The 15,246-nt window shown below is 43.2% G+C and overlaps 1 protein-coding gene across 9 annotated transcripts in view; it reads right to left on the reverse strand.

Moving 5' to 3' along the window:
• The window catches only part of PAK1 (p21 (RAC1) activated kinase 1), a 205,465-nt gene that overhangs the window by 52,436 nt on the left and 137,783 nt on the right, over positions 1–15,246 (reverse strand). For all 9 annotated transcript variants that reach the window (XM_069070913.1, XM_069070915.1, XM_069070917.1 and 6 more), the window contains 2 exons: positions 10,622–10,769; positions 1,344–1,381 (listed from right to left, as the gene is read on the reverse strand). In XM_069070913.1, the coding sequence (XP_068927014.1) occupies positions 1,344–1,381; positions 10,622–10,769 (186 nt within the window). The remainder of the gene's footprint in view (positions 1–1,343; positions 1,382–10,621; positions 10,770–15,246) is intronic.

Here is a 15,246-nt window from a genome sequence, read left to right on the forward strand (position 1 = left end):
ACTGGAGTGGTGTGACATTTCCTTCTCCATCTCATGTTACAGATAAGGAACTGAGGCAAACAGAGTGAAGTGACTTGCTCAGGGTCACACAGCTACTAAGTGTCTGAGATCAGATCTGAACTCAGGAAGATGACTCTTCTTCACTCCAGGCCTAGCACTCCATCCATGGCACCATCTAGCTGCTCGTCAGTAAGACGAGTTCAAATCCTCCCTCCCTGTGTGACCCTGGCTGGGCAAGTCACTCAGCCTTTCTCTGCCTTAATTTCCTCACCTATAAAATAGGGATCATAAGAACACCTACCTCCCAGGATTATTGTGAGGATCAAATCAGGTAATATTTGAAAAGTGCTTAGCATAGTGCCTGGAATGTAGTAATTCAATACATTTTTAACATTTAATTAAACACTAAAAAGATGGTGTTCTCTTCACCACCCCTCCCCTTTCTTTCCTTGTAGATACCTATAAGTACGGGTATCTACATCTCTATTTATACATGCATATGTACGTGTGTGTGTGTGTGTGTGTGTATGTGGAGAGAAAGGCAGAGAGAGATTGAGATTCAGGGGCATGCTGCCAAAGGGTCAGAACAATGGTGCTGGCACCGTATGACGTGAAGCCTACCTGTTCTGTCCGTTCCTCAAGTGCCCCCAGTGTAGGGTTTTGCTGAGTTGGTAGCATCCTATCTGCCATATGGCACTAACCTCAGGCCACTTTTTCCTAAACACATGGCAGGGCTACCTATTTCCAAAGTCACAGAAAGTCAGAGATAGAAAAAGATTTGGAACAAAGAATGTCAGTGCGGGATAAAGCCTTAAAAACAAACAATGTCAAGGGCCCTAAAGGACTTTGGACACAGTATTAGAGCTGCAACAGTCTTCAGGATGTAGAATTAGGGCTGGGAGGAACTTCCAAACTGGAAGGGACCACAGAAATCATCTAATCCAACACTCTTAGCTTACAGATATGGAAACAACTGTCCCAGGCACAGACCAGCAGGAGAGCTTTCATATCAAGTAAATGGCAGCCAAAGAGTAGAACCCAGTACTCCAGACATCTCATTTACATCCACCTCTACCCACCATCTACAATGCCTTCATCTCCCTTGCTCCCACTCTTAACTATGCTGTAATCCTTACTACTCCATAGCCATTCACCAGTTTGAAGAGGCTGAGGCCCTCCCCCATTAATGAAACCCACCATGCCCTACAGGGGTGGGGAATTTGCAACCTCCTTCTAGGTCCTCAAGTGCAGCCCTTTGACTGAATCCACATGTGGCCTCAAGGTTGTAGGTTCCCCATCCCTGCTTACACCTACTAGTCTCAAAGTAGAAAATAAAGGCTTACCAAAGTGTTGGATGAGTTGTAATCTTCCGTTGACTTATCTGTAAGAGAAGAAAGCCAATAAAAGACTTAGACATCATTAGGCAACCAGTAAGGCTCATACCAAACTAAAATCCTGAGAGGCCAAATGGATCAATTATAATAAGGATAACAATAATAACTTACAAATATAGAGTGCTTTAAAGTCTACAAAGTATTCCTTTGCAATACCCATATAAATTTAAAGGTGAAGTCAAAAATCACCCTACTGACTTAGCCCTGATGAATTTATCAGGTGAGAACTTGCCTCAATTATTCACTAAGTGTGAATGAGATCTGAGCTCCTAGGTGCTATAAGAAGTCTGCTTGGATTGACTGATGGACTTAGTTACACTCTCCAGGGCATGTATAAAACCATCAAGCCGGCTGGAATTAGAGATTCAAGCAAGCAGTGGGCCAGGAGAGCCTATTCCAGCATAAAGTTTGCAAAGGGATGACTTGAGAGAGGAAGGAACCTTGGTCTCCTCCCCTGAGGAAGGTCAAGAAGATTTTGTATTTCCCATCTTCTCATCAGAATCCTAGCAGCATAGTTAAAAACAAGTGATGGCAGTGTCTCTACCTGAAGCCAAGAACAAACTGGGATGCCCTATAAGGCTCTACAAAGAGCCTCAAAGGAAAAAAACCTACACCCTGCCTAAGGGGATCGTCCATCACAGATGCTGAGGGGAAGAAGCCCTCAAGAAGGGCTTCCAGGATCTCTGAATTACCCCTTTACCAAATATGTTCTCTAAGCTTGAACCTACTCTCCCCTGAGCTTTGAATGTACTGATGGAAGAATGTTTCATGACTTAGAGGGGGTCATTTTGTCTTACTTGTTCCTACTCTTTAACACCAAATAAATATTCCTTTTTAAATACTAAGTATGTCTGACTTATTTATATCAACTGATAACCTTAGAAGGGGGAATACTGGGAACTCAACTCATGAGTTTTGTTGTTCAATTGTTTTGCAGTCACGTCTGACTCTTTGTGACCCCATTTGGAGTTTTCCTGGAAAAGATACTAGAATGGCTTGCCATTTCTTTCTCCAGCTCATTTTATAGATGAAGAAACTGAGGCAAACAGGGTTAAATGACTTGCCTAGGGCTACATAGCTAGCAAGTGACTGAGGCTGGATTTGAATTCAAGAAGATGAGTCTTCCTGATTCCAGGCCCAGCACTCTGTCCACTGTACCATCTAGCTGCCCACCTAAGCTTTAGCTAGCATTCAACAAACAGCTCCTCAACCCCTCAGGGATACCACCTGGAGCTCATGGTGGCCAAGTCTGGGAACCCACGCTGCCAACATGTACAGAGGGTGGGAGAGTAAATCCTGAGCCTGTTTCTATTAGGTAGCTGATAGAAGTATTATACTCCCCTTTTTATAAATGAGAAAACAGTTTCAGAGAAACAAGATAATTTGCCCAAGGTCATTAAGCTAGTGTAATGTCAGCCCCAGGATTCTACTTCGATTCTCTTGATTGTACCATTCTTTCCAGTATACCATCCTGCCAAAGACCTCATAGTCCCAGAAGACTGTTTCCATCACTCTCTAGCATATCTCAAAATCTGAATCCTGGGAATATTAGACCTCAATGTCCCAGAAAGTTTTCTTTAGGGTCAAAAGAAAAATAACTTCAGAAGGAAAGACAGAGACAGAACAAGGACATGAGCTTCTGGCTCCCTCCCCAAGACTCCCGAAACAAGTCCGTGACCCAGTCTGATTGTCCGCTCTCAGAATCAATCTCTCCATGTCCATGCTTTCTCTCCCCCAGGGACAGAATGGTTGAAGCTTACAAGCTTCATTATTCTAAGATTGGAACAGGGTCATTCATCATGTCCTAGTCAATTACAAGCAAAGGAGAGATCACTCTTCTCCCCAAGGCTCTGAACCTTGGGCAGCCCAGTACAGATCACTTCATCTTTTAATCAGTGTTTCAGTACTGCCTCTGGAACTTACTAGTTATCTGGGTCATTTTCCTTCTCTGAGCCTCAGTTTCCATACCTGCAAAATGGGGATAACACTTGGATGTAGTAGAAAGAACACTACATATGATATCCAAGGAGCTGGCTCTGAATCCTGGCTGACCTTGGAATGGTCAATTTCCTTGGTCATTTGTCTGAGCCTCAGTTGTTTCAACTATAAAAGAAAGTGTTGGATCAATGTCCTTTCCAACACCAATTCCTATGATCCTATGAAATTGTACTGCCAACCTTCCTGCTGTAAAGAAAGTACTCCGTAATCTTTTTTTGTAAGCACTATAGAAATGTAAGCTGTTATCATCATCATGGAAGAACTCATTATACAGATTTATACCAAGGTGATTAAGTTCAGGAGTAGGGAAGTATAAGGTAAAGAACCTTGGACTAGTACAGATACTGTGCTTCCCTCAGGGTCAGGAGGAACTGTGTTCCAACCCCACCTCAACCACTTACAAATTGTGTGACCAGAGGTAAGTTATTTAAACTTTCTGAGCCTCAGTTTCCTCATCTGTAAAATGAAGGTGAATAATGGTTATTGTGGCAATCAAATAAGCTAATTTATGCAAAGTGCTTTAGCAAGCTGTGAAATGCCCCAGTAATACTTATTATTGTTATTACGGGCCTTGCTCAACTAACCAGCCACATGACTTTGGGCAGATCGGCTCCCTGAACCTTGATTTCCTAACCGGTAAAATGAGGACAAAAATCTCACCCGACAAACTCATAGGGTGGTTCTAAGGATACAATCGATCACTCAGTCAAATGAGAAGAACAGATGGAAAAGCAATGAACAAATGTCAGGGATTCTTATTCCTATGGGGTGGGGGTGGGGTGGAGGGGGGGGGGGGGTGTGTGTTAGGAAGAACATGATGCAGCCAAAAAAAGCCCTGGACATTTAGGAATCGGAGGACCTGGGTTTAAGTCTTTATCCTGCAAAAACCACTCCCTTCCCATAATATAGAATCCCAGACACTATGAATATCTGTGAGTTATTTAGAGGATGAACAGCAGTGAGAGAAGGCAGAAAGTCAGGACACCTTCATCCTAATCCCAGCCATACCATGCTCAGATTTTGACTGCCACGCCTCTCTGGGCCTCAGTTTCCCCTTCTGTAAGATGAGGAGGAGTTTAGATAAAAAAAAGAAAACTTCAAAGTCCCTTCCTGTTCTAACCCTCTTATCATGAATTGATTAATATAAACCCCAGGCATGGAAAATTAGGGAAGGGATTCTTTGCACCCATGTGATTAGAAAGCAGGAAGTCTAGACTAAACATCTGACCAACTCTAGGACCTTCCTCATTCACAAGTTAAACCCACAAGACCCCATAGCCCCAATTCCTTTCATAAGAAAAAATCCAGTTCCAACCTCTTTCTTCCCACAATGCAGCAAGAATCCACAAAGTAGTCAAGTGCATCAATAGAAAAGATAAGTCGGTCTATTATTTTTTCAAATCATATCCTTCCGTGGTCAACCGTAGCTCACGAAACACACTTCTGCCATTTGTGTTCAATACACAGAAAACACAACTCAACTCAACTCAACCACTCCAGACCAGCCTACAAATCAGCCCAGAGCTACACTCTCCCTACTCTGCTCAGCAGCCTCAGGGTGGAGAAGCTGGTGCCCTCCCTGGAGCTCTTAGCAGTAGTTGCCACCCTCCTGCTCCACAGATCTAGGAATTCTCTCCCAGATTATGGGGGCACTAGGACTGGCCGAGCGTGTCCTTGGTCATGGCTGAGGGTCTTCCTTAAGGAAACACGGCCCCTCTCAGGGCACCTTCCAGGCAACAGGAGCGGGTGGTGGTTTCATCATGCTGCCTCTCACTTGCCAGCTGCCTGATCAAGACCAAGTCTCTTCCTCTCTCTCTGTGCCTCAGTTTCAATTATCAACAAAACGGGGAGAATAACATTTGCACTAACAATCTCCCAGGGCTGCTGTGAGAAAAGTGCTTTGTTAAACCTTCAAAGTCTGTAGAAATATGAGTTGTCATTATCTTACCATCTGTGTATTTCTCTTTGACCTGGAGGAGGCTGAACCAGCCCAGCTCACCACAGGGGAATGTCATTAGGCATGGACTTCCCAATCATATTTATCAAAACACAGCCAGTTTGCCATAATATTTGTCCCCACAGCAACAGCCCATTAGGGCTGTTTTTTTCCAGGGATGCTGGCATCTCAAAGGCACCTTACAGGGACTAGAACAAACTCTACTCAGGAAAGAGGAATCCCAAGGAGAAATTTAATGATCTCTGCAGTCTCTTCCAGCTCTAGTCCACCATGGTTCCCTGATCTTAGCATGGTAGTGGAGTAGAAATGTTACAAGGGAGTACTAAGTTTAAGGCCCAATTTCTCCTTATGATCTGTATGACTTTGGGCAAGTCACTTAACCATTCTGTGCCTCAGTTTCCTCATACATCATATGGACAAGTATATGATGATAACTGACCTGTCCAGCTCATTTGGAATATCAAATAATAACAGTTCCTCACAATAACAAAGCACTTGAATAAGTGCTTTATATAAGCTCCTTATGTCAATCCATTACCTCCTCTGATCTCAACAGCCCTGGGAAGTAGGATATTATTATCCCCAGTTTAGAAAAGAGAAAACAGGCCCCAAAGAGGCCTGAGGTCAAACAGACTGTAAGTAGCAGAGCTGGGACCCAAATCCACATCTTCCAAATCCTAATTCAGGGTTCTTTCTACTACAATGCAATGTCTCCTCTACTCCCCTTCCCCCAAAAATAAAGTACTTGAAGGCATTTTGAAACATGCACAGAAGCTTCTACAACTGCAAGATATCAGTACTGTCCATCTGCTTTCTCTCCTTAGCATACCTCCTCCTGGGCCTCTGAGCACACACAAGAAACTTTGCTTATCAGTCAGTTTTATTTAAAACTAAATTATTCCAGCTCTAAAATTCTAAGATCCATCCTGAGTGACCCAGGCCACCTCACCCCAATCACTGACTCAACTGTAGGATGAAGGAATAAGACAACAAGATGTCTACAATCCCTTTAACTCTACATCTCCGGTCACTGATGCCTCACTGAGTTGTGGATGTGTGACCCTAGGTTCTCAAAAGCTAAGTCAGCAAACCTTAGCTTTATAAGCCTTGCCTCCCAAGTTGAGAAGTCTTCAGCCATGGTCCTAGCAATAAAATCTTCCCATCCTCCCAGGGCAAGCTTACACTCAGGGAGGCCCCTCACCAGAACACTAACCCCCAGGGAATGCCCTTGACCACAGCAGCAGTCAAAAACCATCGAACAGCAGCCGAGGTTCTTAACCTGGGGTCCTTAGATTTCTTTTCCTATATCTTGACAACTGCATTTCAATATAATTGATTTCCTTTGCAATCCTATGTATTTTCTTTTACACATTTAAAAGCATCATTCTGAAAAGGGATCCATAGATTTAAAACTGCCAAAGGGGTCTGTGAAAAAAGGAAGAGAACTGCTGGACTAAAAGTATGAATGGGGTACAATCTGCATTAAGAAGTCCTTTGGACACCTCCAAACAATGAATAAGCATTTATAAAGCACCCAAGAGGTACTAGGTACTGTGTCAGAGAGAGATATAAATATAGATAGATCTGAATATATAGAGACATAAATATGTGTGTATGTGTATGACAAACAGGAGTTTGTATGTGAGACCTGAAGGAAATAAACTACAAGAGTTTATGAAGAAGCAGAGTGATATTTCTAAAGCCCAATGCTTTAGTAACATCATTTGGAAGCTGAGCGGAGAATGGACTAGAGAAGGAGAAGGAAGAGATTTGAGCCAAGGAAAAATAGACTATTGCAATGGTCCAGGTAAAGTAATGAGAGATTGAACTGGGGTGGTGGTTATACGAATAGAAAGAAGGGGATGAATGGGAGATGTTTCAGAGGGAGAATGGATAAGATTTTGGCAAATGACAGCCTCTCTACCCTAGCCTTTCACAGGTTACTATACCTCCAACCTTTGGCCTTTACTCATCCTATCCTTTTTCCTTTCTGCCTCAGAGGATGAGGTAGTCCCTCCCTCTTCTCTGTTAAAAGCTAAGCCCTCCAACTGTCCCCTGGTCTCACCTCTTCCTTTGAGGGGGCCTTGACACATTAATCAAACCCACTTCCTCTTACCTACAGTGTCTCCCTCTCTCATGGTTCCTTGTACATGTTAGTCTGCCTGTCCTCTCCCAAATTCCACTGTAAGTCCCCCAAGGGGGACTGTGTTGGTCTTTGTGGGCCTAGTGCTTAGCAGAGTGTCTGACACATAGTAGGCACTTAATAAAGGCTTGTTGACTTGTCAGATCTCTCCGATCCTTTTTGGAAAAAGCTTCCCCTGACTTGGAGCTCTCTCTCTTCCCCCTTTGATTTCCGTAAAATCTGTATTTGTTGTATACTCTTCCTCGCCAGCTCCTGACTCCTCAGACTGTCATCATCTCGGCTTCTGCCCACCACTACTCAACTGGAAACATCTCCCTCCAAAATCACCCAAGCCTTCAGAATCTCATGGCTTCTGTTGGTTCTGGTTCTCCTCAACTTCTCTTCAGTACAGGAGACTAAATTTCTTCCTTCTATGTGCCTGAAATTCTGTCCTTCCTCCTATCTACTTCCTGATTTCCCTGGCTTCCTTCAAATCCTAGCTAAAATCCAGCCTGGAGAAAGCTTTCCCATCCTTCTCAGTGGTGGTGCTTTCCCTCAGCTGCTTATCTCCAAGTTACCCTGCATTTTTCTCTTATGTACATAGTTGTTTTCAAGTTGTCTTCCCATTAGATTGTGAGCTCCTTGAGGGCAGGGTCTGCCTTTTGACACTTTGTATCCTCAGCACTTAGCACAGTACCTGGCATACAGCAGGTGCTTAATAAATGTTTACTGACTGACTGCTTTTGCTTTTATTTTTCTCTCCATCACTCAGCACAGTGCCTAGCACATAAGCTCTTAATAAATGCTTATTGATTTAACCTGACTTCATCTTCTCTCCTCCCTCTGCCTTCTATGACATTGTTCTCTCCCAGTTCCTCCCCTCCATCTGGCCTCTACTTCTTGGCCTCCCTTCAATAGTGTATGCTGTTCTTCCTGACTCCTAAGTATAGGTATCCCCCAAGGCTCTGTTCTCAGCTTCTCTTTCTTTCTCTATTCTCTCTCCCTAGATAATCTACTACATTCCCATGCCCTCCAGCTATTGCTCTATATCTGTCCTCCTTTTCACATTCAATTATCATCTCTAAGTTACCTATTGGACCTCCATCACCAAAAAGTCCTGCCAGCATGGGCCAGACATGGCCCAGGCAAAACTCATGCTCTCCTTTATACCTGTCCCTCTTCTCACTTTCTCTATCTCTGTTGATGGCAACACTATCCTCCCCATCCTCAGGTTTGAAAAGTCTGGAGTTAACTCTGATAGCTCCCCTTCCTTGCCCTCTTCTTATCCAATCAAATCCTGCCAATTTAACCTTAATTTCCTTTCTTGCATCTGTCTCCTCCATTCCATTCCAATGGCTACCATGGGGGCATCCTTCTCACATTGCCTTCTACTCCCGTTGGCTCCCTCCCTCCAACCCTGTACTGGTCCAGAACCCATCTGGGAACCCGCCCCTCCCCCCCCAGCAGCAGAGACATCCTTCCCAGCTTACCTTCCTCCTCCTCCCTCTTCCACACCAGTGCTGCCCAAGGCCCATATGGGCTGTTGAGAGCTCACATGGCACAGATGACACAGGGGTAACCAAATCTATTCCTTCTGATGAGATGGATGACCTGGACTAGACCTTGCCAGGCTTTACAATCTATTCTACCTTTGCACCCTGCAGATTCCTGGCATCTAACCTTCTAATGTAATCTAAGGACCCCTGGACTTTGCTAGCTACCCCACTTTGTATTTTTAGGATTTCTGGGCCATCCCATCCTCCCTGAAGCTGAACTTTTTTTTTTAATGTGTTGTCTCCTTCAATTAGAATGTAAGCTCCCTGAAGGCAGGAACTACTCTCTTATCTTTTCTATTTGTATCCCCAGCATAGAGCATAGTGCTTAGCCTATAGTAAACATTTTAAATAACTGTTTTTCCCCTTAATTCAACATGGTTCAGACCCTTACCACCTCTAATTCTGATTTAATGTGATTTAAACGGTCTCTCCCTGACTCTACATTCTCCCTTCTCCAAATTACCCTCATATGACTGTCAAAACAAATCTTCAAAATTATTATATTACAACTGTACAAAGCAAAAAAGTTTTAGAAATTCAAGGTCTCTTACAGCAGAGATGTCAGACTCCAAGGTCTGCAAAACTGGGTGAAGCAGAACCAGATTAAAATGTAGTTAGGAAATGCTTAACAAAATAAATAAAACTATAATACAATATAGAAAATGTTAATTTGTGGTTTTCTGGTCAATATGTCGCCAACAGGAATTTATTTCTATTTAAATTTAACATCACTGTCCAATATATATTATATATATGTTATATACACACACTCATACATCCACACACATATTATATACGTTATATATATAATTTATACATTGTGTATGGGGGTATATGTATGTGTATGTATATGCATACAGAGACACAGATATAGGTTAGAATATAAACATTTTTTCTAGCATTTAAAATTCTCCACCACATAGAAGGCCCAACCTACTTTTCCAGGCTTATCACACTCTATGTTCTCTGCAAACTGTCACTGTCACCATTTTCTGCCCTCATTCATCTCTATACATTTGAGATGGCCATTTCCCTTTCCTGGAGTGCCTTCTCTGGACATGTCAACATCTTTGTCGCAGCCCAGCTCAGGAGTCAGATCACTCAGGAACCCTTCTCTTAGGAAAAGTATGGAAAGCACTCTCTCACTTTTTTACATTGACTTCATTTAAACCTATCTCATTCCATCTTGGAACATATTCATTTATAGTCTCCTTCCCTCCAGTAGACTGTAAGATCCTTGAGGGCAGGGACTGTGTCATTTTTAATCTTTATTATCTCTACCACTTTTACATAATAGGCACTTAAATAAATTACTGCTGAAATGAATCTCCTATTGGTAAGACCTGTGTTTTCACCCCCTGTTGGTGCCCCAAGGCAACTCTCAAAGACTAGAAATTCCAGAGAAAGTGCCAACGTGCACTGGTGGAGAGTTTCATCATCTGGGAATTGCCTGTAGCAATGAAAATTGCTGGTCCACTCCCTGCCCCTGTCCTGTATGCATCCAATTCAGGGCTTAGTATAGTGATGGGCACACAGGAAATGTACAGTAAACACTGGCAGAATGATGAGTTAATCCACACACATGCACACCTACCTGTAAAACTCATATACTTTTGGCTGTTGGAGGTTTTCTTGGAGTTGTAGAATTCCAACACGTCAAGCACAGCCTGGGGGTTTTTCTTCTGCTCAGACTTGGTGATATTGGATGTCTGTAACAAGCGAGCCCACTGTTCTGGCATCCCCTAAAAGGAAGGTTGACAGGATCGGCTGATTTAGCTTAACTGGACCTTTCTGTTACAAGGGAAGGAGAAGGAATTTGGGAGGGAGAAGGAATTCATTGGGAAGTGACAGCCCAGTGTTTTTTTTTTAAAAGAACAGAGCTCTCTCTTTTAAGAGAGAGAGTGAAGGGCTACCAGTTATCATAGCCACCAGTGTATTTCAAGACTCAAGTACTGACCATCTTCTTGCCTCCCTTGAAGAACGGTGGCCAGATGGGAGGGGACTGAATATAATGCTGAATGCTTAGCCTGGAGAAAATAAAATGTAAGATCGGTACCTTCAAGTATTTGATAGTCTTGACACCTGGAAGCTGGTTTTGACTGATCTGTCTGAAGAGGAAAGGACTAGGAATAATGGGTAGACATTACAAGGAGCAAAGATGTGTGCTCGATAAAAGGAAAAATGATGTCCCAGATTTTCCTCCAAAGCCACCCCCTATTTGCCTTGTATACTGATAGCTATTTGCATGTTGTTTCCCCAGTTAGAATGTACAATCCTTGAAGGCAGGGACCATCTTTACTTTTCTTTGAATCCCCAATGCTTAGTACACAGTAAGAACTTAATAAATGCTTGTTTATTTATTGGACTTGAGTTAGAAAAACATGGTTCAAGTCCTGGGTCTGACACTTAGTAGCTATGGCCAAGACATTTCACTGTGCCCAGTCTCAGCTGCCTCATTCAAATACGATAATAATAAGAGCTAACATTTATATTGTTAGCTGCCTCATTTTATACAATACAACAATAATAACTAACAGTTATATAGCACCTACCATGTGTAAGGCACTGTGCTAATCACTTTACAATTATTATCTCACTTGGTCCTCACAACAACCCTGGGAAGTAGGTGCTATTATCATTCTCACTTTACAGATGTGGAAACTGAGGCAGGCAGAGGCTAAGTGACTTGCCCAGGGTCACACAGCTAGTAAGTGTCTGAGGCCAGATTTGAATTCATGAATATGCATCTTCCTGATTCCAACCCAGTGTTCTATCCACTGTGCTACCTAGCAGCCCTAAGGGACCCAGAGGAAGTCACAATTACCTCTCCAGCCTGATTTTTAAGGTTCTCCAAGATCTGGCCATATCCAGAGTTATCTAACATCATCTCACATTTCTACCAACATGCATTCTACCCTGATCATCAAAACCAATCACCCCTCCTGTACACACATGAGTACACACACACACACACACACACACACACACACACACACACACACTCTCTCTCTGGTCCTTAGTTCATATAATTGCCCTTTCCCCATCCCCATCTGACTGTCCAAGCTGTCACCATCCTTTGAAGCCAAATTCAATGAAATCAATCGTTCCTCCTCCACCAAGCTCTCTGACCATTAAAATGCACGTCCTTCTTTGCACAGTCTGAGATCCCACTGCATTTAGAAGCTGAACCTCACTTAACTACCACCTTGAATCGACAATATGAAAGGCAGCTCTGGGAAAAGCAAAGATCACTGGGGCATGGAATCAAAATACCTGAGTTTCGTATCTCCACTGATCACTGATAAGAAAGTGCTCTCTGTAAATGATTAAAATGTGATCTAACTTTCTGTTGTTGTTTTGGTGAATTTAATTCCCTGGTTACAGGAGGGTGAGCCAAAAACCTCTCTCTATTTCAATTCTGGTCACTGAAAACATTTCTTCATTCACGGAGGGACCATCCCTGAATCAGTGTCTAATTTAGATTTGACCTCAAAGGGAATCATCTTGAGTATACACACAGACACACACAGACACACACACACACACACACACCTTTTTTTTGTTGAGTTGTTTCAGTTGTGTCTGACTCTTCATGACCCCTTTTTAGGTTTTTTTTTAGCAAAGGTTTCCTTCTCCAGCTCATTTTACAGATGAGGAAACTAAGGCAAAGTTAAGTGACTTGCCCAGGGTCACACAGCTAAGAAGGGTCTGAGGTCGAATTTGAACTCAAGAAGATAAATGCCCTAATCCACTGCACCATCTAGTTGTCCAAAGCCCTCTCCACATAAAGTAATAATACCTCCTCTATAATATAATGTAATAAAAACTCCTTGGCAAAATGTAATAAAGGAAAAAACCAAGGCTCACCTCAAATCACAGGAGACAATAGATAAAGTACATCCTGGAATCTCTGCATCCCCTGAGCAACTCTCCCTTCTGTTAAACCCCTACTGAGCACCGTGTTGGGCACAGAGTAGGCACTTAATAAATGCTTGCTCGCTCGATCTGTCTTGCTCTCCTGTTTCTATTTAAAGACCTCCAGTATAAGGAGCCTGCTCTACTTTAATAAAGAAATATTTTCTGGGCTCAAAGCCAAAATTGGCCACAAGGAACCTCGCACCCATTGCTCCTATTTCTGTCCTTTGAGGCCAGGCAGAACGTGCCTAATCAGTCTTCCACATGACAGTCCTAAAAATACTTGAAATGGCCATCGTGCCTCTACTTTTCCCTCTGAATTTTTCTTTGTTCGCTGAGAACCTCAGCTTGATTTGATGGAAAAGAACATGGAACCAAAAGTCATGAAAGCTAGCTTGCAGTCCTGGTTCTGATAATTTACTTGCTGACCTACCTTGGGTAAATCACTTGCCTTCCCTGATCCTCAAGTTTACATATCTATAAAATGAGGGCATTGTAATAAATTCTTTCTTTTCTTTTCTTTTTTTTGGAGTTAATCAAGGTTAAATGACTTGCCCAGTGTCACACAGTTAGTGAGTATCTGAGGCCAGGTTTGAACTCAGGTCCTCCTGACTCCAGGGCCAATGCTCTATCCACTGTGCCACCCAGCTGTCACATAATAAATTATTTCTAAAGCCTCTTGCAATATTCTTTTTTTTTTTTTTTGCTTTTTGGAGGGCAATTGGGGTTAAGTGACTTGTCCAAGGTCACAAGGCTAATTTTGTGTCAAGTGTCTGAGGTCGGATTTGAACTCAGGTCCTCCTGAGTCCAGGGCTGGTGTTCTATTCACTGTGCCACCTAGCCATCCCCCTCTTGCAATATTCTTGAATGAATATTCAGTGCTCAAATGCCTCTCAAAGTGCTAACATTCTGCTTTTCAAAGTATTCCAAGAGCTCTTGAGCTAAGCCCTGTCACTCTCACCGTCATCCCTACCTGCTCCCTACTGGAAAACTGGACTCTGCCTCTGGAACCACCCTGGGCTCTGACAGGCCAGAGCTCACCTTACCTTACTTTGTTCCTGGCATCCCAATCAATCCATTGTGCATGCCCACTCAGCCCCCTTTCTGCATCCCCTTTCTGTGTTGACCTTCCCCATAAGACTGTAAGTTCCTTGAGCAGAGAAGTTGCCTAAACTGCTTTTATTTGTACCCCTAGCACGTGGTATCGTGTCTAGCATTTAGTAAGCACTTAACAAATGCTTTCTCTATCTCTTTTCTCAGGTGTCTTTCATCCCTGATATTTTTTATTCTAAGGATCCTTTCACGTAGCTAGGTGGCTCAGTGGATAGAGTGCTGGGCCTGGAGTTAGGAAGACCTGAGTTCAAATTCAGCTTCAGACACTTCCTAGCTGTGTGACCCTGGGCAAGTCACTTAACCTCTGCTTGTCTTGATCCTCTGGAGAAGGAAATGGCAAACCACTCCAGTATCTTTGTCAAGAAAACCTCATGGGGACAGCTAGGTGGCGAAGTGAATAGAGCACTGGCCTTAGAGTCAAGAGGACCTGAGTTCAAATCCAGCCTCAGACACTTAACACTTACTAGCCATGTGACCTTGGGCAAGTCACTTAACCCCAATTACCCTGCCCTCCCCCCTCCAAAAAGCAAAAACAAAAAAAACTCATGGGCAGTACTAACATCCATGGGGTCACAAAGAGCTGGACACAACCGAACAACAACCAGGGCCCTCTCAACTCTGACATTCTATTTTCTCATTTCCAGGGTCATGGAATCATAGCTTTAGCACCAGAAAGGACCTTACAAATCATCCAGCCTGATCCTGAGGCCTAGAAAGAGTAAATCACTTGCCCAAAGTCACATCAGTGGCCAAGCCAGGATTCAAAGCCAGGCCCCTTTATTTACAATTCTATGCCCTTCCCACTACCCCAGCCCACTTCCAGCTCTGATTTCATGAGTCTACAATCACTCTTGACTCGCAATGCCCATTCTGAACAAGAGCTATGATTCCTGGGGTTCCAGGTATAGGTGAAGGAGATGGAGCTGAAGGTATCATGAGCGCTAGGGACACAAAAAGAGGCAAAAGACAGTCTCTGCCCTCAGGGAGCTTACAGTCTAAAGGAGGAGACTACAGGCAGACAAATATGTGTAGAAATGGCTTTTCAGACTAAATTCTCTATATGAGGTTGCAGAAATTTGCCTCCTTCTGTCAAAAGCTGATGCTTAAAAAAAAAAAAATCAACTGAGGAGATACTCCTCCTGTACACACACACACACACACACACACACACACACACACACACACACACAC

This window comes from Petaurus breviceps, unplaced genomic scaffold (assembly GCF_028583685.1).
Source record: "Petaurus breviceps papuanus isolate PSGF00001 unplaced genomic scaffold, PetGlider_PUasm1.0 90823, whole genome shotgun sequence".
Classification (NCBI taxonomy): Eukaryota; Metazoa; Chordata; class Mammalia; order Diprotodontia; family Petauridae; genus Petaurus; species Petaurus breviceps.